Source organism: Carcharodon carcharias, chromosome 9 (genome assembly GCF_017639515.1).
Source record: "Carcharodon carcharias isolate sCarCar2 chromosome 9, sCarCar2.pri, whole genome shotgun sequence".
In the NCBI taxonomy this organism is placed as follows: domain Eukaryota; kingdom Metazoa; phylum Chordata; class Chondrichthyes; order Lamniformes; family Lamnidae; genus Carcharodon; species Carcharodon carcharias.
This window is the reverse complement of record NC_054475.1, coordinates 69,666,916-69,691,238: the sequence shown is the minus strand read 5'-3', so window position 1 is coordinate 69,691,238 and position 24,323 is coordinate 69,666,916. Positions and strand designations below refer to the sequence as shown.

At 42.2% G+C, this 24,323-nt stretch overlaps 1 protein-coding gene across 2 annotated transcripts in view; it reads left to right on the top strand.

Annotated features, from left to right (window-relative positions):
* Positions 1-24,323, top strand: part of kdm5ba (lysine (K)-specific demethylase 5Ba) — a 311,188-nt gene that overhangs the window by 269,669 nt on the left and 17,196 nt on the right. For both annotated transcript variants that reach the window (XM_041195103.1, XM_041195104.1), the window contains 3 exons: positions 15,535-16,044; positions 18,748-18,862; positions 24,076-24,296. In XM_041195103.1, the coding sequence (XP_041051037.1) occupies positions 15,535-16,044; positions 18,748-18,862; positions 24,076-24,296 (846 nt within the window). The remainder of the gene's footprint in view (positions 1-15,534; positions 16,045-18,747; positions 18,863-24,075; positions 24,297-24,323) is intronic.

Genomic DNA, 24,323 nt, shown 5'->3' with positions numbered 1-24,323 from the left:
TGTTTGACAGCTGCAAGTGGTTGCAAACTCTTTGAAGTCAGACTGAAAGTTCCAATGCTTGTTTTTATAAGGGATTAAAGGAAATTAAATGTAGTGAATGGATTTTTATCAATGAGTGCTTTTTTTTAAGGTGAATTAATCAATAGACACTTAAGAACTTTATTTAACCTCAGCATGGTCTTACAGCCTGTCCATGATGGATACTGGGTGAGTTAGCATGGTAGGTATGAGGGCAAAGGGTGGTCGGTGGGGGAGGCATGTGTTGGCACTAAGTTAGCATAGGGGCTATAAAGGGCCTTGGGCTGGGTAGAAGGGCATAGATTGGCATAGAGTGTATGGAGGTCATGGGAGTGATAGAGGGACATAGGTTGACATGGAGGGTGTGAGGGGCCGGGGGTGGGTAGAGGGGCAAAGATTGGCTTGGAGGGTATATGGGGGTGTGGGTGGGGTGGCGTGGGTTGACATGGATGTGGCATTATCAGTGTATGGTTGGGAGTTAGGCAGTAGACTAAAAAGCAAGACCTCTCAGGTTGTAATCTCTCAATTACTCCCAGTGCCACGTGCTAGCCAGCTCAGGAATAGGAGAATAGCGCAGATGAGTACGTGGCTTAAGAGTTGGTGCAGGAGGGAGGGTTTTAGATTCCTGGATCACTGGGACCATTTCTGGGGAAGGTGGGACCTGTACAAGCTGGACAGTCTACATCTGAACCAGAGCGGAACTAACATCCTTGCGGGTGGGTTTGCTAGTGCTGTTGGGAGGAGTTTAAACTAATTCGGCAGGGGGAGGGGATACACAATGTTAGCAGAATAGGGACACATAATACAGTAAAACAATCAAGTCAGAGAAGTACAGAAGTTTTAAGAGAGTAAGGCAAGGCTGGATGGCCTCTACTTTAATGTAGGAGTATTACAGGTAAAACGGATGAGTTAAGGGTGAGGATTGACACGTGGAATTATGAAAAAGTAGCCATCACTGAGACATGGTTGAGGGAGGGACAGGATTGGCAGCTCAACATTCCAGGATATAGAATCTTCAGGCGAGGCACGGGAGGGGGTAAAAGAGGAGGAGGCATTGCATTATTAGTTAAGGAGTCCATTGTTGTAGTAAAGAGAGATGATATCTTGGAGGGGGCATCGAATGAAGCTTTGTGGGTAGAGCTTAAGAATAAAAAAGGGGCAGCCACATTGTTAGGTGTTTATTATAGACCCCCAGATAGTCAGCAGGAAATTGAGCAAATATGTGCACAATTTGTAGAGGTGTGTAAGAACAATAACAATAGGGTAATTAGGTGATTTCAACTTTCCCAACATTAATTGGGATAGACATAGTGTTAAGGGCTTGGATGGAGTGGATTTCTTGAAATGTGTACAGGAGAAATTTTTAGGTCAATATGTAAGAGGGTCCAGCGAGGGACAGCGCAGTGCTGGACCTAATTCTGGGGAACGAAGCCAGACAGGTGGCTGAGGTGGTGGTGGGGAAGCATTTTAGTGATAGTGACCACAACATGGTACAGTTTAAGTTTGTTATGGACAAAGAAACCGACAAGTTACAAAAAAATGTTTTGGACTGGGGGAGAGTGGATTTTAGTGAAATAAGGCAGGATCTGGCCAAGGTAGACTGGGAACAGCTAATTGTGGGGAAATCTACAGAGGAACAGTGGGGGCTGTTCAAAAAAGAAATGGGGAGGGTACAGGCTCAACATGTTCCCTCCAGGGTGATAGGAAGGAGTAACAAGCCCAGAGAGCCATGGATGACCAGAGATATTCAGGTTACGATGAGAAGGAAAAGAGAGGCTTTTAGCAGGTACAAGGTAAGCAAATCAGTGGAGGCATTAGTGGAGTACAGAAAGTGCAGGGTGGAGTTTAAGAAAGCAATTAGGAGAGCAAAGAGGGGATATGAGGAAGCTCTGGCTGGTAAAAGTAGGGAAAATCCCAAAATATTCTATAAGTATATCAATAGGAAGAGGATAACCATGGAAAGAGCAGGGCCCATAAGGGACCAAGGGGGTGCCAGATGACATCGCTAGAGTGTTGAATGAATACTTCCCGTCCGTCTTCACACAAGAGAATGAGGATGAAGGTATCGAACTCGGGGAGAGAGACTGCGAAGTTCTTGAGCAAATTGATATAGGGAGTGACAAGGTATTGGAGGTGTTGGCAGGCTTAAAAGTGGATGATTTGTGTCCCAGACTGCTGAGGGAGGCAAGGGAGGAGATCGCAGGGCCTCTGACCCAAATTTTTAATTCCTCTCTGGCCACGGGGGAGGTGCCAGAGGACTGGACAACAGCTAATGTTGTTCTGCTATTTAAGAAGGGTTATAGAGATAAGCCACGGAACTACAGACCAGTGAGTCTCACATCAGTGGTAGAGAAACTATTGGAGAAAATTCTGAAGGAGAGAATCTATCTCCACTTGGAGAGGCAAGGTTTGATCAGGGATAGTCAGCATGGCTTTGTCAGAGGGAGGTCATGCCTAAAAAATTTGTTTTAATTTTTGAGGAGGTGACCAGGTGTGTAGATGAGGGTAGTGCAGTTGATGTAGTTTATGTGGATTTCAGCAAAGCCTTTGACAAGGTCCCACATGGGAGACTTATCAAGAAGGCAAATGCACATGGGATACAGGGTAACTTGATAAGGTGAATTCAAAATTGGCTTAGTTGTAGGAGACAGGGTGATGACAGAAGGATGCTTTAGTGACTGGAAGCCCCTGTCCAGTGGCGTACCACAGGGATCTGGGTCCCCTATTATTTGTCATTTATATAAACGACATAGATGACTATGTGGGGGTAGGATTAGGAAGTTTGCGGAAGACACAAAGATTGGCCAGGTGGTTAGCAGTGAGGTTGAGTGTCTTGGGCTACAGGAAGATATAGACGGGATGGTCAAATGGGCAGATAAGTGGCAGATGGAATTTAACCCTGAAAAGTGTGAGGCGTTACACTTTGGAAGGAGTAATTTGACAAGGAAGTATTCAATGAACGGCATGGCACTAGGAAGTTCTGAGGAAGAGAGGGGCGTGTGTGTGTGTGCCTATAGATCTCGAAGGCAGAGGGACATGTTAGTGGGTTGGTGAAAAAGGCATCTGGGACACTTGCCATTATCAATCGAGGCATAGATTACAAAAGAAGGGAGGTCATGTTGGAGTTGTATAGAACCTTGGTGATGCCACAGCTGGAGTACTGTGTGCAGTTCTGGTCGCCACATTATAGGAAGGATGTGATTGCAGTGGTGGGGGTGCAGAGGATGTTGCCTGGGATGAAACATTTAAGTTATGAAGAGCAGTTGGATAGACTTGAGTTGTTTTTGTTGGAGCAGAGAAGACGGAGGAATGACCTGACCGAGGTGTACAAGATTATTAGGGGCATCGACAGGATGGATAGGCAGCAGCTGTTCCCCTTAGTTGAAGGGTCAGTCACAAGGGGACAGAAGTTCAAGGAGAGGGGCAGGTGGTTTTGGGGGGATGTGAGGAAAAACCTTTTTACCCAGAGGGTGTTGACGGTCTGGAATGCGCTGCCTGGGAGGGTGGTGGAGGCGGGTTGCCTCTCATTCTTTTAAAAAGTATCTGGATGAGCACTTGGCACGTCATAACATTCAAGGCTATGGGCCAAGTGCTGGTAAATGGGATTAGGTAGGTAGGTCAGATGTTTCTCATGTGTCGGTGCAGACTCGATGGGCCAAAGGGCCTCTTCTGCACTGAGATTCTTTGACACAGTGCCAGTGCACTGAGGCACGCCTTCCACCCAACCCCATTCTGCAACGTTTCTGGAGTTGCCCGCCATGACTCCCATCGAACCTTGTCCTCTCCCCTAGACTGAAAATCTAAACTTCTGGGGCACTTACTCCCAGTTTGGGTTTGAGGAACAGGGATTTGTCCCGACTCTGCCAGGAGTGAAAATTCAGGCTAAAGTATGAGGTTGGGAATGATGAATACTGGAGAGTGGGATAGTCCTAAGGAACATTGTGCCGCTGTCCAACAAGCCACTATCCAAGAGGTTGAAGGGCAGTTAGACTACTTGAATAGAAGAGTGGTAGTGGGGTGTGCTTTCAGAGTTCCTAGAGTGTCTTGCCTTCCTGATGGCAATTGGTGGAAGTGCTTAGAATGTAGAAGCACAGGAGGCGGCCATTTGGTCCATTGTGCCTGTGTCACCTATTTGAAAGAGATAGCAAATAGTCCCACTGCCCTACGGTTTTCCCATTGCTCTACAATTTTTTCCATTTAAAGTATTTATACAAATCGCTTCAGAAAGTTTCTATTGAATCTGCTTCCACCCCTCTTTCAAACAATGCTTTCCAGATCATCTCAACTCACTGCATAAAAAGCTTAAACTCTGATTCTTTCACCAAATATCTTTTATCTTAAACATGTGACCTAGGTTACTGACCCTCTGCCTCTGGAAACAATTTCTCCTTATTTACTTTCAAAATCCTTCTTGACAGTTTCCCAGTGAAGATTTTTTTAAAAAGTGACCTACAATGGACAGTCACTCTTCCACAAAGTGCTAAGGTACACAACGCATGCTGGCACGTTCCTCACCACTTCGGGAGATGCAGAAATGTCACTTGTCCACAAAGCTGTGCATTCAAAATTCTGGCTAAAACCAGGCTGAATGTCTCATCCAAGTGATCTCCACTAGATGCTTGGCTGGGGGTGACAATGTCTAGTGTTTCTAAAGTGACCACCTATATTTGTTCCATTCAGGAACCAGCCCTTTGTGCTAACCACAAACACAGAAGAGAAATAGGGCACCAAGAGGGTGTGTTATGGGCATGGGGGATGGGTTCAGCAAATGAATTGCCCTCTTCAATTTGGGCTCCACGTCCATAATACCTATAAACTATGAAACCTTCATGACCTCAGGATATCCCAGAAGGTTTACAGCCAATGAAGTGCTTTTGAAACATTGCAGTGTAGAAAACACAACAGTCAACTTGCATGCATCTCGGTCCCAAAACCAGAAATGCGATTGTTACCAGATCATCAGTTTTGTTGACATTGGCTGAGGGATAAATACTGACCAAGATGCCGATATGAACTTCCCTGCTTTTCTTTGGAACTTCTGTGCCCACCTGAGAGGGCAGTTTGGCCCGCAGTTTAACATCTCATCCAAAAGCATCATTCCTCAGGACTGCACCGGGAATGGCAGCGTAGACTTTGCTTAATTGTGAGAATGAAACACAACCTTCTGACTAAGAGATAGTGTGTTGAGCCATGGCTGACACATTAATTGTTTTTGTAACTTTGTTATCTGCAAGTGGTCAACAGGACTGGTCCCAAATGAGGTTGAATTTTTAACAGGAAGAAGAATGATGCTTCTAGTATAGAATTAAAGCATTGAAGACTGACAAGAAAATTATCAAAGTTTCTGGGGAAAGAAGGAAGGAGAGCAGCCAACAATTGGTATAGATAAAAATTAGTTTTAAGTTTTTAAGAAGGAGACTAAGAAATTAGAAACTATTGAAAGGTGAGATCTCGAGCTGTAATCTTCACATTGCCTTGTCAGCTGTGGCTCAGTGGTAGTAATCATACGTGAGTCGAAGATTGTGGATTCAAACTCACCTGCAGAATGAGCGTACAATCTAAACTGATGGTTCAATGCAGTATTGAGGGAGTGCAGCCCTCTGAGATAGTTGTAAAAGACCCCATGACATGATTTCAAGGCAAGCTGGAAAGTTCCTTCAAACAACACTTAGATTGGTCATTCATCCCATTGATGTTTGACCTTGATGTATGCATAGTGACTGTCATGAAACAGTGACTGCACTTGAAAAGTACTTAATTGGTTGTACAGTGCTTTAGGGCATTCTGAGGCTGTGGAAAGAAGCTGTACAAATTAAGTTTTATTTGCTTGCTATGCGCTGGACAGATTAAGTAGAAGATTACGAGGAAGGTAGTGATGTGGCAGTAGAGATGGTGCAGGAGGGAAGGGAAGTTTGGATTCATGTACTTACCAATCCTGGTTATAACATTTTCATGATAGAGAAGGAGAGGGAAAAGGTGATGGGGTGAACAGATTACTGAAGGATGCCACTAGTATTCAAGTATTGGACGTCTTGAGAGCTATATATATGGATAGAGCTAAAGAACAGATAGGGAATTGGTTTGTTTACTATTGCAGTGAGGTGAAATAAAGGGGGAGATCTATAGACATGTACAAGAACAGTAGTGTGATGTACTGGGCTGAGAAAAGACTCACGTAAACTCGACTGTAAGCAGCCATGTTGAAAACACTTTATTTCACTCCCCAACAGGGAGGGGAGGAGTATCACAATATGCTGAGCTCTTACAATATACTACACTTCCTTCACATTTAACAAAAAAAAGTGAAACGTAGATTGGTACATGTACATAATTTTTCTGAATATAATATCAACAATACCTGAAGTTTTACAGGTTTTTACTGTAATCACAACTAATACATACTTAACAGGTATTACATGAGTAAGTTACATGTAAAAAAAATTGTTTTTCCTTCACAAGAATATCATCATTTGATGAGAAATAATGAAAAGAACAACTTCTTCCTCCTCCTTGCCTACATACTTTCAGTTAACCTACCTGGCTTGTTTCTCTTTCCATCAGGTATTTTCTGCCATTTCCATTTCCATTAGCTTGACTCTACTCTCTCAAAATCTCTCTAACTGTGTCAACCATGAACTTTGACTACCAAGGTGACTTAATGGTTGGAACATTGACTTCCACCAATGGATTCTGTGATATTGGCAAACTTTCAGTTTCTTTGTGACTGCGTGGCAAAAGAAAACTTTCCCTCCTCATCTTTCTTGACCTGTTTGCAGCCTTTGACACGGCTAACCACACCATACTCATCCAACGCCTCTCCACTGCGTCAACTGTGTGGGACTGCTTTCATGTGGCTCCATTCTTATTTAGCTAATCATAGCCAGAGAATCACTTGCAATGGCTTCTCTTCCTGCTTCCACACTGTTCCCTCTGGTATTCCCCAAGGATCTACCCTTGGGTCCCTCCTATTTCTCATCTACATTCTGCCTCTTGGTGACATTATCCAAAGACACAACATTAGTTTTCACATGTATGCTGACAATGCCCAGCTCTACCTCACCATCATCTTTCTTGAGCCCTCCACTGACTGCTTATCTGAAATCCAGTACTGAATGAGCAGAAATTTCCTCCAGTTAAATATTGGGAAGACTGAAGCCATTATTTTTGGTCCCTGCTCCAAACTTAATTCCTAGCTACTGTTTCTATCTCTCTCCCGGGCAACAGACTGAGATTAAGGCAGCCTGTTTACAACCTTGGTGTCTCATATTTGATTCTGTGATAAGCTTCTGACCTCATATTCCCAACATCACTAAGAGACTACCCATTTCCACATCACTTGACTTTGCCCCATCTCAGCTCATCTGCTGCTGAAACCCTCATCCATGCCATTGTTTCCTCCAGACTCGACTATTTTAACGCACTCATGGCTTGCCTCCCACATTCTATACCACCCCACCCAGTAATCTTGAGGTCACCCAAAACTCTGTTGTCAGGTCCGAACTTGCATCAAGTCCTGTTCCCCTATCATCCCTATGCTCGCTGGCCTACATTGGCCCCACAGTCAAACAATGTCTTGATTTTAAAATTCTCATCCTTGTTTTCAAATCCCTCCCTATCTCTGTAATCTCCTCTGGCCCCATAACCCTCCAACATCTCGGCATTCATTTAATTCTGGCCTCTTGTGCGTTCCCAAATATAATTTCTCCACCATTGATGGCCTTACCTTCAGTTGCCTAAGCTCTTCTCCTCTTTACTTCACCTTACTTCTTTAAGACACCTCTTAAAACTTTGACTAAGCTTTCGGTATTCTGACCTAATCTCCCTATGTGGCTTGGTGTTATACTTTGTTTTATAATACTCTTTGGGATGTTTCATGACACTAAAGGCACTATATAAATGTTGTTGACTTTCACTTTAGTTCTGACTTTCATTTTGGACTGTAAAAGAAATTTGGACAATAGGAGGTTATCATGCTCTCTTTCAAATTTCCTCTTTCAACCAAATGATCTACATGACACTGATGAAACCTCTCTCCAACCTTCACGAGCTACATGAATGCACTTAGTTTCTTTACAACAACCCAGTCGCATACTTCCCATTATCACCTCGGTGATTTTTCACTAAGACCTTCTGACCAGCACTGCACTCTAATTTTTATGCCTGGTGTATCATGACCTATCTTCACTTTGTCTTGCTTTTGTCTTACATTTTGTCTAACATCAGGCTTAACCAAATTAAACTTTCCTCTAGGAGTGTGTTTAAACACTAACTCATAAGGTGAGTAACCTGTTGTAGACTGGGATTATTTTGGAAGAGAACAGAAAATTGTCTGACTTCTCTCAAAGAGAAACATGAGAATCACTGCCTGGCTTGTCACTTCGCAAATACTTTTGCAAGACCTCTTTAAAATTTGTCTGCAACACCATTCAATGCTAGATGATATGGTGATGCTAGAGTGTGTTTGACTCCATTTTTACTCAAAGGCTTCAGACTCTTTTGATGTAAGCTGCGGGCCATTGTCTTGACACCAACACCTGGCAACCTATAAGTTGTAAATCAGCTTCTCGAAGCCTCTTTTTTTTTGCCTTGTGGTATTGGGCATGAACTCAACATATATCCACTTTCTACAGATGTCAACCAAACCAGACTGTGGGGCCAATGTAGGCCAGCGAGCATAGGGATCTTAGGGGATCAGGACCTGATGCAGAGTTTTGGATAACCTCAAGATTACTGGGATTCAAGATTACAAGTTCTCTTCCATTTCAAAGAAATCAACATGCACTCATTCCCATGATTCTCTTGTGTTCGGCCATGGAATGAAAGGAACTTGTTTGGATCATTTCTTACCCTGAGACATACTTCACAACTTTTCACCAATTCTTCAATATCTCTGTACCTTTGGATACAAAAACTAGCTTCTTGCTACTGCTTTCATACAGACTATCCCTGTGTGCTCTTGATGAAGTTCCTTTAACAATCTCTCTAAACTTAGCGGAGTAATAACTCTTAAATCCTAAAGGACACAGCCTTGATCTACACTCAGTTAATTTCTATGTGTGAAATACTTCTGTAGTTTCTCATCACCACATTGTTTAGGCCAGCCATTCATGACATTATTGAAAATCCCTATGAATGTTCCAAGTTATTCTTTGTTCTCTGGTCTCTTTGCTTTCAAAACCCCCTCAGCCACCTGCTGCTTTGGCTGGATACCTTCACCATCTATTTGGTGATCAGGTATGTTAGACTTGACAGCATGAAACAACACTTGTGCTTTTTTTGCTTTAATGTCATATTCTTGAAGTCAACCTAGGACTTTGTTCAACCCTACAATGTGCTCTTTGGCTGTCTTACTGCTAATTAGAATGTCAAATAAGAAGCAGCACACTCCCTTTCAGCTCAATTGGTACCTGATCCGGGGCTCTCTGGAACACTGGGAGCAGTAGGCACCCCAAGTGGTGTCCTTTCATTTAATACAACCCTTTGTGTGTATGACTGGTAAGCAATTCCTCGTTCTTGTCCATTAATTCTAATTTCATGTATGCATTTTACAAATCTATCTTACTGAACACCTTTCCATTTATTAATTTAGAAAACCAGTCTTAACTAGTAGACAGTGGATAAGTGTCATTTTCGATCACCTTATTTACTGTTTGCTTATAATCTCCACAAATCCAAAACGGACCCATTTGCTTTTTGTACTACCACAGTGCGTGCAGCCCATTTACTGCTCTTCACCTTATTAATTGCTCCCATTATTTCGAATTTATCCAGCTGTTTATTTACTGCTTCCAACTACATGTGTCAGTGGTCTAGCCTTGCAAAATGCCGACATTGTCCTTTATCTTGATTTCAGCCTATATAATATAAACCTATCATTTGGTCTTCCTCGTTCAAAGTTCACTTTTTGTTCTCTTAGTGCTTTCTCAATGTCAGATGTACTTTTACTGATCCCCACTTTAAATAACTCAGTGCACTTTTAACCAGATCTTAAGCCAATTCATTCCCATCAGGGAGACTTTGATATTACTTGGATGGTACAATGGCAAGTAATAAGATTGTCACAGACAGGAGAGAGAAACTGAACTTCTTTATCCTCTCCCCATCTGGCATCCCCCTACATTATTAAGTAGGCTGTGGCATGCTTCCCCAAACCTTCAGTTTGTGGGATCCAATTTAATAATCACTCGCAGCAAACTCATGTTATGATTAACTCAGAAGGTTAGTTTATTCACATTCAATCCCAGTGTTCGCAGCACCACACACCACCCCCACCCACACACCACCCCCTTGTGCAGTAAGGTGGTGGGGGGGAGGGCAGAAAAGAGGAAGATTTACAACTATAGACAACAACAATAGAAGAACCACAGAAATGAATATTAGTTCGCATGATTTCCAGAGCGTTTCCTTCGTGGCAGAGTTCAGTCCAAATGAGTTTCTGGTTGGAGACAACACGAGGGTCCTTGAAATGAATGATGATGCGACATGATGGAGCTTCTGTGCTTAGACCGCCTGGTAGGTGATGATCAGAGATTTTTAAAATCAAATGGGCTTCGAGGGGTTGAGAGATGATAGCTGGCTGCTTGCTCAGTCAAGCTGTTTGGAGTCCTTTCCAGTTGGTGTTAAAACAGCAGTCTGAAGGTTTCTCTGTTCTCAAAGAAGTATAGCAATTTCAAATCATGTGACCTTTCTTCACCACAATGATGTCAAAATGGATGTTTATCTGTTGCCTGGAACTGGCTTTTGGTTTGAGGACTGATAATGTCCCAGCCATTAGCTTTAGAAAGAGTTACCATCCTTACTGAAGCTCTTGTGTCGGGAACCCATTGTCTAAGCAGACCCTCTGACTCAGCTAGAGGGATAAACTTATCAAGATGTAAACGATGTCCATTGTCCCCTCAATGGCCCCCGTTCAAAATGGACCTGATGTCCATTGTCCCCTCAATGGCCCCCGTTCAAAATGGACCTGGACTGCCCCGGGTATGAGAGATAGCTTGCAGATTGAAATTCATTATGCTTGCAGTGTCCCCTGGTTTCATGATTATAATGTCCTTACAATGGGTATGAGATTCCACGATGATGAGGATTTTTTTGTTCTTGTAACTCCCGTTGGTAGCTTCCATAATAAAGGGCCAATCCTGTGATCATATGACTTGTGACAGCCATTTTTTTTGGTAGAAGGTCCATTTTTAAAAATAGCAAAAACAATAAAACTTTGATATATTTGGTTTTGGATTTCTTTTCATATCTTATTGACCTAACAGGATGCATCATCATATTCCATCCTAAGTGTCATTCCCGATCATCTTATTAACTGCTTGCTTATAATCTCCAGAAATCCAAAATGGACTCATCAGCCTCCAGAAGCAGAAGAAGCTTCCACCCATCAAGTTTACCTAACACTGGAATACTCTTATTAGAATTATTAGTCAGTTTTACACCTGTTTTGCAAAAGGGAATGTGACTTAGGGATTTCCTCTCCTTCAAGATAACAGATATAACTGCAACTGTATCAACCATGAAAGAAATTTGTGAATCTCCAACTTTCATTTTTACTGTGGATGCTAGAATTAAGTCTTCAGCCCTATTGTTCTTATCTTCCATGTGCTGTTTTTCTTACTCTCTGACTGAATATCGCCCTTGATCTTCCAGCTTGATCACATCAGCTTCTGTTTCCATGTCTATCCTTTGTGCATTTGAGGACTTCCAGGCCCTGAATTAGCTACAGATCTACCATGACTACAACCTGGTACTTGACTGCGAACTACTGCATTACTGTTTCCTCCAATCCTGCATGCTGAGTGGATAAGACTAATTTCCTCACAATCATAGCACTTTGACTGGAAGTGGAGACATATTTAGATGTTAGTGGCTATCATGGGAGCAGGAACTTCTGACTCTGAGACTGTGAACTTGACTTAACTTAGCCTGGATTCAGCTGAAATCTTGTGGACTCTATCTGCCAGTTGGAAAATAAAACTCCTTGCAGTTTGAAACTGTCTGTCTCGGCCATTTCTCTGGCCTCATAGGTCTTTCCACACCAGTTTACTGCCTTTACTCAATAGCTCAGCCTGGACTTTATTGTCCTTCAGGCCCCCTTAAAAGTGTCTCTAAGGTTGATTTCTCAGTTGGTGCCATACCCACAGTGGCCAGAGAGTTTCTTTAACTCAAGAATGTAATCACAGAATTGTTACCAGCACCAGAGGAAGCCGGTTGGCCCATCATGTCTTTGCAGCTCACCAAATGAGCAACACACCCAATGCCATTCTCCTGTAACCATGCACATTATTTTAAGATAAGTTTCTCCTCATGACTCCATTGCTTCTTTTGCCAATTACTTTAAATCAGTGGTGCCTCGTTTTTGTTCCTTCCACCAGTGGGAGTAGTTTTACCTGTCTACTCTGTCCAGACCCCTCATAACTTTGAATACCTCTAATACCTCAAATCATCTTTGAACCTTCGCTTCTCCAAGGAAAACAATCCCAACTCCTCAAATACTGAAGTTGCTCATCTCTGGAACCATTCTTGTAAATATTTTCTGTACTCTCTCTCATGCCTTCACATATTTCCTGAAGTGTGGCACCTACAGCTGGACGCAACCTTTGTTTTATATAACTTTAACATAACTACCTTGCTTTTGTACTGGAAGCCCTGTTAATCAAACCTAAGATACTGTATGCTTTATTAACCATTCTCTCAACCTGTCAAATTATGCACACACACACTCGGGTCCCTTTGCTCCTGCTCCTCCTTTAGAATCGTACCCTTACTTTATATTTGCTCCCCATATTCTTCCTACCAAAATTAATCACTTCACACTCTACATTGAATTTTATCTGCCACCTGTCTGCCCATTCCACCAACTTGTTTTTGTCCTTTTGAATTTCTACACTATTTTCCTCAAGTTCACAATGCTTCCAAGTTTCGTATCATGCTAAAATTTTGAAACTGTGCCCTGTATACCAAGGTCTAGGTCTTGAATATATATCAAGAAAAGCAAAGGTCCCAACACCAACCCCTGAGGAACTCCACTACAAACCTTCCTCCAGTCCATAAAGCATCCATTAACCATTGCTCACTTGCTGTACCTCAGCCAATTTCTGTTGTGCAATACTGTACCAAATGCCTTTCGGAACCCCAAATATGCCAGAACAAGAGCATTATCCTCATCAATGCTCTCTGTTACCTCATCAAAAAACTCCGGCCAATTAGTTAAACATGATTTTCCATTAATAAATCCATGTCGGCTTTCCTTAATTAACCATCATTTGCACATATGACTTAATTTTGTCCCGAATTATTGTTCCTGGAGGCTTCCCCACCACTGAAGTTAAACCAACTGACTTGTAGTTGCTTGGTTTATCATTTTTTTAATCCTTTTTTAAACAAAGGGTTCAGCAGTCTCTGCTACATTCTCACTTGACAACTGGTTCCTATGTCTGAATGTAAATCAGTACAATTTAATTCTTAGTCCTGTTGCAATAGGAGTCCAGAATCTCATTTATTTCACGATATTCCATAGTACTGTCGTCTGTCAGGCAACACTTGTTAATAGTATTTCAATTATATTGTTAGGATACACAGGTGTACATATAAATAAGGGACAGCCAGGGCACTGGGTGTATGAGAGGAGAGCTATGAGACTGAACAAAGTAAATAAACTCTCTCAGTAAAGAAAAGCTCTGTCTTTGGTTTGACTTCACCACCTGTTGGATTCTGTTAGCAACACTGGTTAGACACAACATCAAAAGCATCTGGCCCCATCATGGTGAGGAAGGCATTTACTTTAACCTCATCACCTACTTGATTCACTTTCAGACATTTATGAAGCCATCATTTGTAATTGCTCCAGACCTCTCTGTTAGGGTTGAGTTCTCCCCATTGTACCCAAATATGCCTTTTGTGGCTTTTTATTCAGTCAGTTGCATTTTGTGCTGACACACTGAGCTGTTCATGAACACTACACGTGTACACAAAACAATATTTTGAACCATTCAACTTTCTTTGCAGCCAACTTTAGGAGTTCCAAAATGTATTGTACAGCGTTCTGTGATTGGAAGAAAAAAAATGCCATCATAGCCTTGATGCCATCTTTCTGTGGTGTACTGGACTGATACTGGAATCACATGCGGACTTGTCTTCAGCATAGTTGCTTACAACTAATTTATTTATGCCTCACCAGCAGAGACGGCAGTATCACAGCTCTTACAATATACTAAAGCAGGGCAGTGATATAAGGTGATTTTAATGATTGGAGAGCGTAGAGTCATTCCTAAGGCAGTCTTAATTGTGGAGGGTGGATGAATGGGTAAGTTTTTACAAATGTTAATGAAAGTGAGAGTGTGCATGTGCTAGAAGAGCATGTTGATCAAGATGGATAAGTCATCTAGTCCTGATAGCTTGCACCCTACATTTTTGAAAGAAGCTGGTAGGGTGAGGCAGGAGATGCAAATTGTGTCATGAGACTAAAAGCAACCAATATAATACTCTTGGTCAAGAATGGAGAGAAGCGTAAACCAGTTGCGAGCAAATCTATAAATTTGAAATAAAATTAGTGAATCTTTAGAAATGCATGGGGCAATGTCAGGGAGAGGGAAAGCCTGGAGTGCGAGGGTTGTGGAGCGGGAGGGCTAGGGAGCAGGATGGGCAGTGAGTGAAGGGATTGATGAGCAGAAGAGGCAGGGAACGGGAGGATCGGTGAGCAGGAGGGTTGGCAGTGGGATGGTTAGCAAGAGGGAGGGGCGACAAGCGGATGGGTCAGAGAGCAAGAGAGTTCACTCCAAAATGGCGCCAATTAGATCTCACAACTCCACAGCCTGGCATGAAATGACACAAAAACAGAAATCCCAACTCTAAGCCCACGTAAAGGCCTTGTTATACCTGAAATGTTAAAGTGGAGCGACTTAAAATGGGCCAACTTATTGTATATCAAATGTATATATGAAACAGAGAGGCTGAAAGGAGACTAATAGATTTTTTAAATGATGAACATTTTGATAGTCTTTCACTATTTCCTCTGGTTAGTGATGTACAATCACAGTGAGTAAGAAATTTCTTGCGCGTTATTGTTGGAGTTTTGAATGCTTTGCCATCATTGATTCATTCAAGGGATAATTGAAGTGGAAAAAGGTGGAAGAGAGCAAAATAGTGGGATTAGTTTTGAATGTGACTAATGAAGATCTGGCACAGATGTAATGAAATGAATGTGCTGTTAAACTGCTTTGGTTTCTGTTATTTTCTGTTTCAGGTTTATTTCATGTAATTACCCCTCCTTTACTTGTGTAGCCATAGCCCTGTCATCAGATTACTTTCGTTCAGAGCTGGTACCCAGGAAGAGGAGTCCACTGTTTTGTTTTATTGCTTTGCTTTCAAAATTCAATTTTGATACTGGGAGGGGTAAAATACATGAAGTCAGCCTGATGGCGGTGGGAATGCTGATTGCCATGATATAGCTGATCAGTGAGAAATCTACTTGTATCAGAATACCATGTAGAGGTAACTTATTTTTCTGATTTTTAGGTGGCAACTTTCAATGAAGCCAGGCTAAAGGAAATGGAATCATTTCGTTCCCTCCAAACAGCAAACTCCATTAAATTCCTCTCTGATGCAGAGTGTATGGAAACAAAGGTGTGTGTTTGTAAGAAGGCTGCAGCTGGCTCCATGCTGCAGTGTGAGCTTTGCAAAGACTGGTTCCACAGCAGCTGTGTCTCAACAGTGAATGCTCACCATGGGGAGCTGCCCTGGCTCTGCCCACTCTGTCTGCGATCAGAAAAACCATCGTTTGAGCAAATCCTCCCGCTACTCTCGATGCTACAAAAGATTCCTGTCAGATTGCCAGAAGGTGAAGCACTAAATTATGTTTTTGAACGAGCTGTGAACTGGCAACATCGGACAAAGCAGCTTCTTAGCAGAGATGAACTACGCTTGGCCCACGTAACCTCACAAGTAGCAATCCAGGCTTGTCAGGGAATTACAAAACAAATGGCTGCCACTGAACTAGAGAAACGAGTGGCTGAAGGTAATTTGCAGGTAAGACCAGACGAAAGCAAACTTTGGAGTTAGGTCACCCCCTTACCTGAAAAGGACATTTATTCCATACTATTTCTTTTAACAGCAGCTCCTTTTCTAATGTTGACATGGAAATTGTATTTAAGGACCTGCTTTGCCATTTCAAAAGGACCTTGATAAGTTCTACAAAGATTAATACTATTAAACACTGCACACATTCCAATTCTTGGTTTCAGTAACCCAGGGGCTGTAACTGAGAAACCCAGGTGAAGGGCCAAGGCTAATCGACTGGGTTTCCAAACTTGGATTTTAAAAGTCTGAAGATATGGGGGGGGTGAGGAGCTCCATAATTTGAGGTCCTTGGAAGAAAAGAAAATGTGTAATGATTCTATATGTGAAAAACATGTTTGCAGATTAGGAGGAACAGTAAATTCAGAGACTATGTGGCAGGATTGCTAAAATATCAAAATGAGAAAGATTGTTCGGGGAGAGGTGAGGAGGAATTCAGGCTAAGAGGGGAATCCTCTGTTGAGGAATATGCTTTTTTTGTATCCTGAGAAGCTATGTGCAACAGAAGTGTTGTACACTCTCAAGATAGTCTTCAGGTTAAAGCAGTGACTACTTGAACCACAAAACATGAACATACCGGATTGAGTCCTTGGGCTATGTTGAGTTATTGTACTCAACCATGGCAGCTGTAGAGGCAACAATGTTAATGTCTGTGCCTCTGCATTGGAAAGTAGGAAAACTCTCTGGGTTGTTGTCCCTGTGTGTTGTTCAATGACCACTTCTGGAAATGTATGAATGAACATGGATTACTGTCAACGCGCTCAAATTAGGCTCATGCATGAAGAATGCCTTTTGGACAAAGCGCCATGTGATAGCTGGTAACCATAGAACTGCAGTTCTGCACAGACTCATGGGAAGAAAATTGGCAGAAGAATGGTAGCAGGAAAAAATGGGCTCCCAAAGACAGAGCAATATTGAAGCCTTGGACTGACCTGGTTTGTGAAGACTTGAGTTGCTAAAGGAGAAGCTCAAATAGCTCAATAATGTTAAAGTGCAGTAGTATGGTTCAAGGAAAAACCTGGTAGCTAGTAGCTGGAATTGCAAGAGACATGCAGAAACTGTTCTTGCAGAATAGGAGGAAACCAGTTTTTCATTGCTTATCAAAGACATAGAGAAGGGGAGTGGAATTAACTGGATTGCTCCTGAAAAGAATTGGTGCAGATTCAGTGAGTTGAATGGCCTCCATATGTCCTATTCTATGATTGATAGAGAAAAACAAGATGTAGTGATTCATTCAGGAAGTTATTCAGTATAGATTCAAATCAGAGTGTAAGTTGGTACTAAGAGGAAAACCACCTGGGAACTAGTAAATGAGCCATCGGCTACACTAATTTTCTCTCCAAATGACTCTACTATGTGGACCTCACTTAAATGAGAAATCTGTATATTGGGTCCCATGCAAATGGGGTTAAGACAAAGTTCCTCGCATTGAGTATTTTCTGTATAAAATGGACTTGTTGGGATTCTGGGTCTTATCTACTCAAGCGGACTTCTTAATAGATTATATGTTGTACAATTATTAAGGGTTTTTAATTTTCTGTTAATTTCATTCATTTGATACATACATTAGTCTGTGTGGAGTTGTGGACAATTTTTGCAGCTCTGTTTCCTTTCTGCTCCCTCCATTCACCCCCATCAGAACTTCATTTAGTTATTCTTAGTTATTGCTGCCACTTCACTGGAACCAAAGAAAGTCCCTTGGGGATTCTGATAGCTATGCACATTGAGATAAAGAATGACTTTTACTAGACGTCAACAAATTAAGATGCAACAACAACTGAGGCATTTTGTCCACGTCATTCCTCCATAGGGTTAGATGTTTATAGAAACGGCCACAAATATTTGAATCCCTCAAGACCTGTCTCATCTTCATGAGAGAAATTGCCACAGAGTTAATCCACTTACAGGATAACTTACAGCCAAGTGGAATAGAGATTAGTATAGCATGAATGCTCTGAGGTTATTGAGGTTACAATCAGATCAGCCATGATTTTATTTAATGACAGAGCAGGCTTAAGGAGCTGAGTGTCCTAGTCCTGCTCCTAATTCATTTGTTTGTATATATATATATGATTCCACATCCCCCCCACTCCACCATAGGGATTATCTATCATATCAGGGAAGCTGCAGTGCAAACATCATGTTTGTAAGGAACAACAGCTTCAGCACTCCTCCAGTGGAAAAGAAATTCAGCTGGATAAGGCACACGTCATTATAGGTGGCATCCATGTGGTTGTCAGGCTCTTCACGTCAATCCCACTGCCTTAATTCATTTGAACTCTATGTTCAAGTGGTATCTGGCCACAAAAATAAATCATTATCTTCACGAGTGGCCATTATTTCAATAATAGCCAAGATACCTTTATTATTAAATCATATTATTTGAAGGGTAAGAAAATGTAGGGGTGATGCTTAAGAGAATACAAGAGTAAAATACTGCAGAAACTAGAAATGCGAAATAAAAACAGGAAATGCTGGAAATATTCAGCAGGTCTGGCAGTACCTGTGGGGAAAGAGAAACAGAGTTAACATTTTATAACTGCTGTCAAATTATATGGTATGATTTCTGTTTTCTCTTTCTCCCTTGTCCCTGCCCACTCAGCCGAGCTAAAAATTAATTTTGTATACATTCACACACATCTTTTGTCTATTCAGGTGAATTCTGGCAATGAAAGTGAGTTTTTTACTGAAGTTTGTAATAGCAATCCATTTGAAAAGGAGAAGGTGGTAGGATACAGACCTTCATGGCAGTCCTGCATTCCAGCTCAAGGTTTGTACTTACAAAGTGAGAATGTAACCTGTTTTTCTGGCAGAGTGATGCCATATCTCAACTTCATGGTCTGGCTCTGCAGTCTGCTGTTTTCATCAATCTATTCCATTAAAAAAACTCAATTCAAAAATACCATTTTCCTCTTTTTTTCCTTCTGTCTGGCACATTTTGCAAAGGTGTACTACAGGTACTGGGCCCCTTACTCGGCATACCAAAATCTGGAAGGACCTGAAAACCGGCTATATTCAAAACTTTTCAAACTTTTTTATGTATTATGCCTAGGACCCAAAATCTGTAGAAGCCCCAAATCTGGCACATGTCTGGTCCTCAGCTTCCCTGATACGTGGTCTAGTAACTGTACTTGATACGGTTCACAGTATTGTACAATGGTGGGGCAGCAAGGGAGTTGGTGTTGATGATGGCAATGAGAAAGGCAAGTAGAGTGCTTCCAAAAAATGGAATAGACCTAAAGTTCAAATACTAATACTGGCGCTCCGGCAGCCTGTACCGTGAGCATATGCGGAAGGTATACAGATTTGTCTCAAAACTACCAGTTTCCTTCGAGTAGAAGACAACAGCAGGCATCTAACTAAGCCACATTCTACCGTCGTTCCATCAATTTCATGAATGATTGCATCACTGTCAATATCCAGGGAAGTAAAAGGTCACAAACAGTATATATTACCACAAACATGAAGAATACTTGTAATAAATGCAAAATACTGCAGATGCTGGAAGTCTGAAATAAAAGTGGAAAATGCTGGAAAAACTCAGCAGGTCTGAGAGCATCTTCGGAGAGAGAAACAGTTGACGTTTTGAGTCCAATATAACTCTTCTTTGGAACTTCAGAATAATTATATGCCCCCTTTTTAAGTCCAGTGGTACCTCCACAAAAAGACACAATAGAGCAGGTTTGTTGGTTGCAATGGGATATCTGTAAGGGTCTTAACCTGAAGTCTCTCTGGCTGTTAGTAAATAGGATAGGGAATTTTCACTTGTCCCTCCTATAGGCAGTTCCTGGTTAATAATTGGAGAACATACATATAGGGTGAGGAATAGGATGTTAAAGAACGTATGAATTACCTGTTTTTTTTTCCTCTTGTCAAAATGGCAACCACCCACACCAACATTTCACGTTTTATACTAGATATATAAGTCAACCTTTGAAGCCTCCAAGAATCCAAAACTATGGGTCAACTAATGCACAAGCACTTCTGCGGGAAACTTGATGTTCAGCATGGTTTTACGTTTGAAAATCACCATAAGTTTTAATTTTGTTCCATCAGCCATGCAAACTAGTACCACCATGAGTCTTGTCTTGTGTCCTGTCATTTTCACTAGAACTGTTTTCAAACCTGTCCATTCCACAGTTTGGCTGCTAGGAATCTCAAAATTCTTGGGCATTTCATCCATGTTGCTGATGTGATTTAATGGATACTCATGTTTTTGCAACTGTCGGATGTTGAACCTCTGGCTTTGAGGTCTCTTGGTAGTTTCTGATCGATCTTGATCTTCTATCACAACATTAAAACGTTTTGTTCCATAAAGTGGCAACACCAACTTGCTGTTTGTCTAAAATCTTTGCTGGACTTGGCTTGATTTGGCCCATTGAAGTGCATTGCATTCTGATGACACTGTAACCATTCTGACAATTTTAGAGGACCCATTCCGACATGTTTCTCAAGATCAGACCAGTGGCTTGCCTCTGTTCTGACGGTACATCTGGTCTTGGACATCTTCAGGATGGATTCCTCCTCCTTTCATTCTCACACCAGTTTTTAGTAACACTGATTCCCTCATTGCAGCACAGTTATTTGACAAGTTGGCACATTACGACTTTTGGTTTGACAACAGCTTCATACTTCATTCTTTTTGCTGGAGGACCTGTTTCTGTTTGTCACTCACCAAGCCATGTGCTGTCTGTTCTGTGTGGGGATCCCTTAAATTCCCACGCATCTTCTTTACAACACAGCCCATATCGCCAGTTTGTAAAGTAAGTAAAACATGCATGTAGGTAAAACATGAATTTCTGGGGTGAAAAATTGAGGCCAACTATTAATGTGAGTATGACATTTCGTAGCTGAAAAGGTGGGGGGTAGGATCTTATATGGCAAGTTTATGCAAAAGCATGATTTTTGGCGCCGAGAAAATGGACTGGTCTGATCCACCAGGTCTACTTATATGCCAGGATCTACAATACGGATTGGTAAATGAGAAAAGATCAAGATCCATCTAATTTGTCTTTTACCACCCTGGTAATCATATTACACAATGATAATGGAATTTTTGACTAATGATTGGTTTCAATCTGTGAACTTGACCACAACAGACCCACACATGAGGTGAGAAAACCCCTGTAGTGGGGTATTTGGGAACTGTAGGTCCAAAATCATCTGTTGTTCCCAGCGTGCAACACTTTCCATGTCTCAAGTGAATCGTGTACTGTACCGCAAGAAGTGTTACAGTAAAGTTTCTGTTATCTGCCACTCTACAACTGGAATGTTCTAGTAAACAGAATAATGGAGTTGGGTCTGTCGAGACTGTTTTTTGACTGGAGAAATATCTCTCATCCCTCAGAAATCAGCCTAACATTTGTTCCCCATCAGTCCCACTCTCTCTCCCTCGCTCAACCCATTAACAATTGTCAAATTCACCAGTAGTTGTTATGGGCGGCCTGCCCTCACTCCAGTCTCCGCCTCCCACTGTTCTGTAGCACCATGTTAGCTCTGCGCCACTTAGAAGATCTGCGTGCTTCTGCACCTCTCACGACACCGCAAAACCCTCATCACTGAGGTCGTCCAGAAGATTTTTGATTGGATGAAAATGCAGAATTCATACTGCTTCTTAGCTAACTGGCACCTCCCATTCCTGGAGCTTGCTGGATAACAGACTTTACAGTATTTTCTTAAAGAAATTTATCTGGTTTGAATTGAAATAAATCAATTCTAAATGCCTACTCTTTCCCCAGGAAGCCAGTCCATAGAAATATTGTTTTGGACAAGGTGAAGTAGCTTGTCTTGATCTACATGACATTTGAATAAATTTTACAATTAGAATACCCAGGAGCCCAGGCAGGCCCACCTGAACTCCTGGGTGTCATTTATTCTTTTCACAAGAGCATGCACGGTTCCAAGAGTTACAATGGAGCAACATCAGAAGTTTTCAAGATCAGCGGGTAAAGCAGGATTGCATCCTGGAGCCACAAATATCCCCATCCTCAATGATGGGGGAGCCCAGCACATCAGTGCAAAAGCCAAGGCATTTGCAACAATCTTCAGGCACGAATGCCTAGTAGATGATCCGTCCCTGCCTCTTCCTGAGTTCCTCAGCATCACAGACCATTTTTCAGCCAATTTGATCCACTCCATGTGATATCAATAAACTGCTGAAGGCACTGGATTCTACAAAGGCTATGGGGCTTGACAGCATTCCAGTAATAGTACTGAAGACTAGCTGCACCCTTAACCAAACTGTTCAGTACAGCTAAAACACTGGCATCTACTCGCCAAGGTAGAAAATTACCACCTATCAGTCTATTCTCTATTATCAGCAAAGTGATGGAAGGGGTCATCGACAGTGCTATCAAATGACATTTATTCAGCAAAAACCTGCTCACTGATGCTTAGTTTGGGTTCCACCAGGGCCACTCAGCTCCTGACCGTATTACAACTTTGGCCCAAACGTGGACAAAAGAGCTGAACTCTGAGGCAAGAGTGAGCAGCCTTGACATCACCACAGCATTTGACCGAGTGTGGCATAAAGGAGCCCGAGCAAGACTGGAGTCAGTGAGAATCAGGGAAAGTTGTCCACTGATTGGAGCCATACCTAGCACAAAGGAAGTTGTTTATGGTTGTTGGAGGTCAATCATCTCAGTTCCAGGAGATCACTGCAAGAGTTCCTCAGAGCAGTGTCCTAGGCCCAATGACCTTCATTCCGCCATAAGGGCAAAAGTGGGGATGTTCATTAATGATTGCACAATGTTCAGCACATTCTCGGCTCCTCAGATACTGAAGCAGTCCTTGCCCATGTGCCACAAGACCTGGACAACACCCACGCTTGGGCTGACAAGTGGCAGGGAACATTCGTGCCCCACAAATGCCAGATAATGACCATCTCCAACAAGACCAGTCATAAATATTGTGGCCACAAGGGCAGGGCAGAGACTGCGTACTCTGCGTGGAGTAACTCACCACCTGACTCCCCAAAGTCTTGTCTGCCATCTACAAGGCACAAGTCAGGAGTGCAATGGAATACTCTCTGCCTGGATGAGTGCAGCTTCAACTACACTCAAGAATCTTGGGACCATCTAGGACAAAGCGGCCCACTTGATTAGCACTCCCTCCACCATCTGCAAGATGCACTGCAGCAGCACACCAAGGCTCCTTTGACAGCACCTTTCAAACCTGTGGCCTCTACCACCTAGAAGAACAAGGACAACAGATGTATGGGAACATCACCATCTGCAAGTTCCCCTTCAAGCCATACACCATCCTGACTTGGAAATATATCACCATTCCTTCACTATTACTGGATCAAAATCCTGGAACTCTCCCTAACTGCACTGTGGATGTATCTAAACCACACATGGACTACAGTGGTTCAAGAAAGTGGCTCGCCACCACCTTCTCACATGTAATTGGGAATGGGCAGTAAAAATGCTGGCATATCCAGAGATGCCCATGTCCCGTGAAAGAATCAAAAAAAAAAATTGGAGCTTGTTTTCACAAAGTTGAATAAATGATTGCAGGGAAGTTACAGACTCATTCATCTGTGTAATTCATTGCAGAAATAATTAGCAGAGCCAGACCTCCCATGTGGATTGCTCTAGATTCTGAATAGGCTGTACGATAAATGCTGGCCGAGTCGGCAACACTCACATCCCATGAACAAACAAAAAAACTTACTTAACTTCTGTTCCACTCTTGCATATCTGTCACTTTTTATGAATAAAATCAACCCAAGAATCAATCTCTGAACTAATTCCTCACTGGAGACCAGAAATTCAGTGCGTGAGGTAGCTGACTTTATGCTAAACTCTAATATCAGCTGCAAATTACTAATGCTCATTTATTATCCTTGAAAGTATTTTTTTAATGCAAGAGTTTCTGCCTCTCAGGGAAATTTTAGTCAACAAATATTTTGGGAACTCTTGCAAGTCTGAACTTCTAAATACTGGCTAGGAAACTTACTCCTGTGAATATCTACTCTTGCAGGGTTGTGCCTGTCTGATGATGTGAGGTCCCAACTTGATGAACTGATGATGGAGGCTCTTCTACTGCAGGTCTCACTGCCTGAGGTGCAGCACATTTATCAGATCTTGTGGGCAGCTCAGTACCCTGTAGTAGAAGGTCTCCAGCAACAATCTGAACTGATGAACTGTGAACCATTGGAAGTCATGCAATGTCTCGCAGAGACCTGTTCTTCTACAGCTGAGGTATGGAACTGCAAAGATCCAATAGCA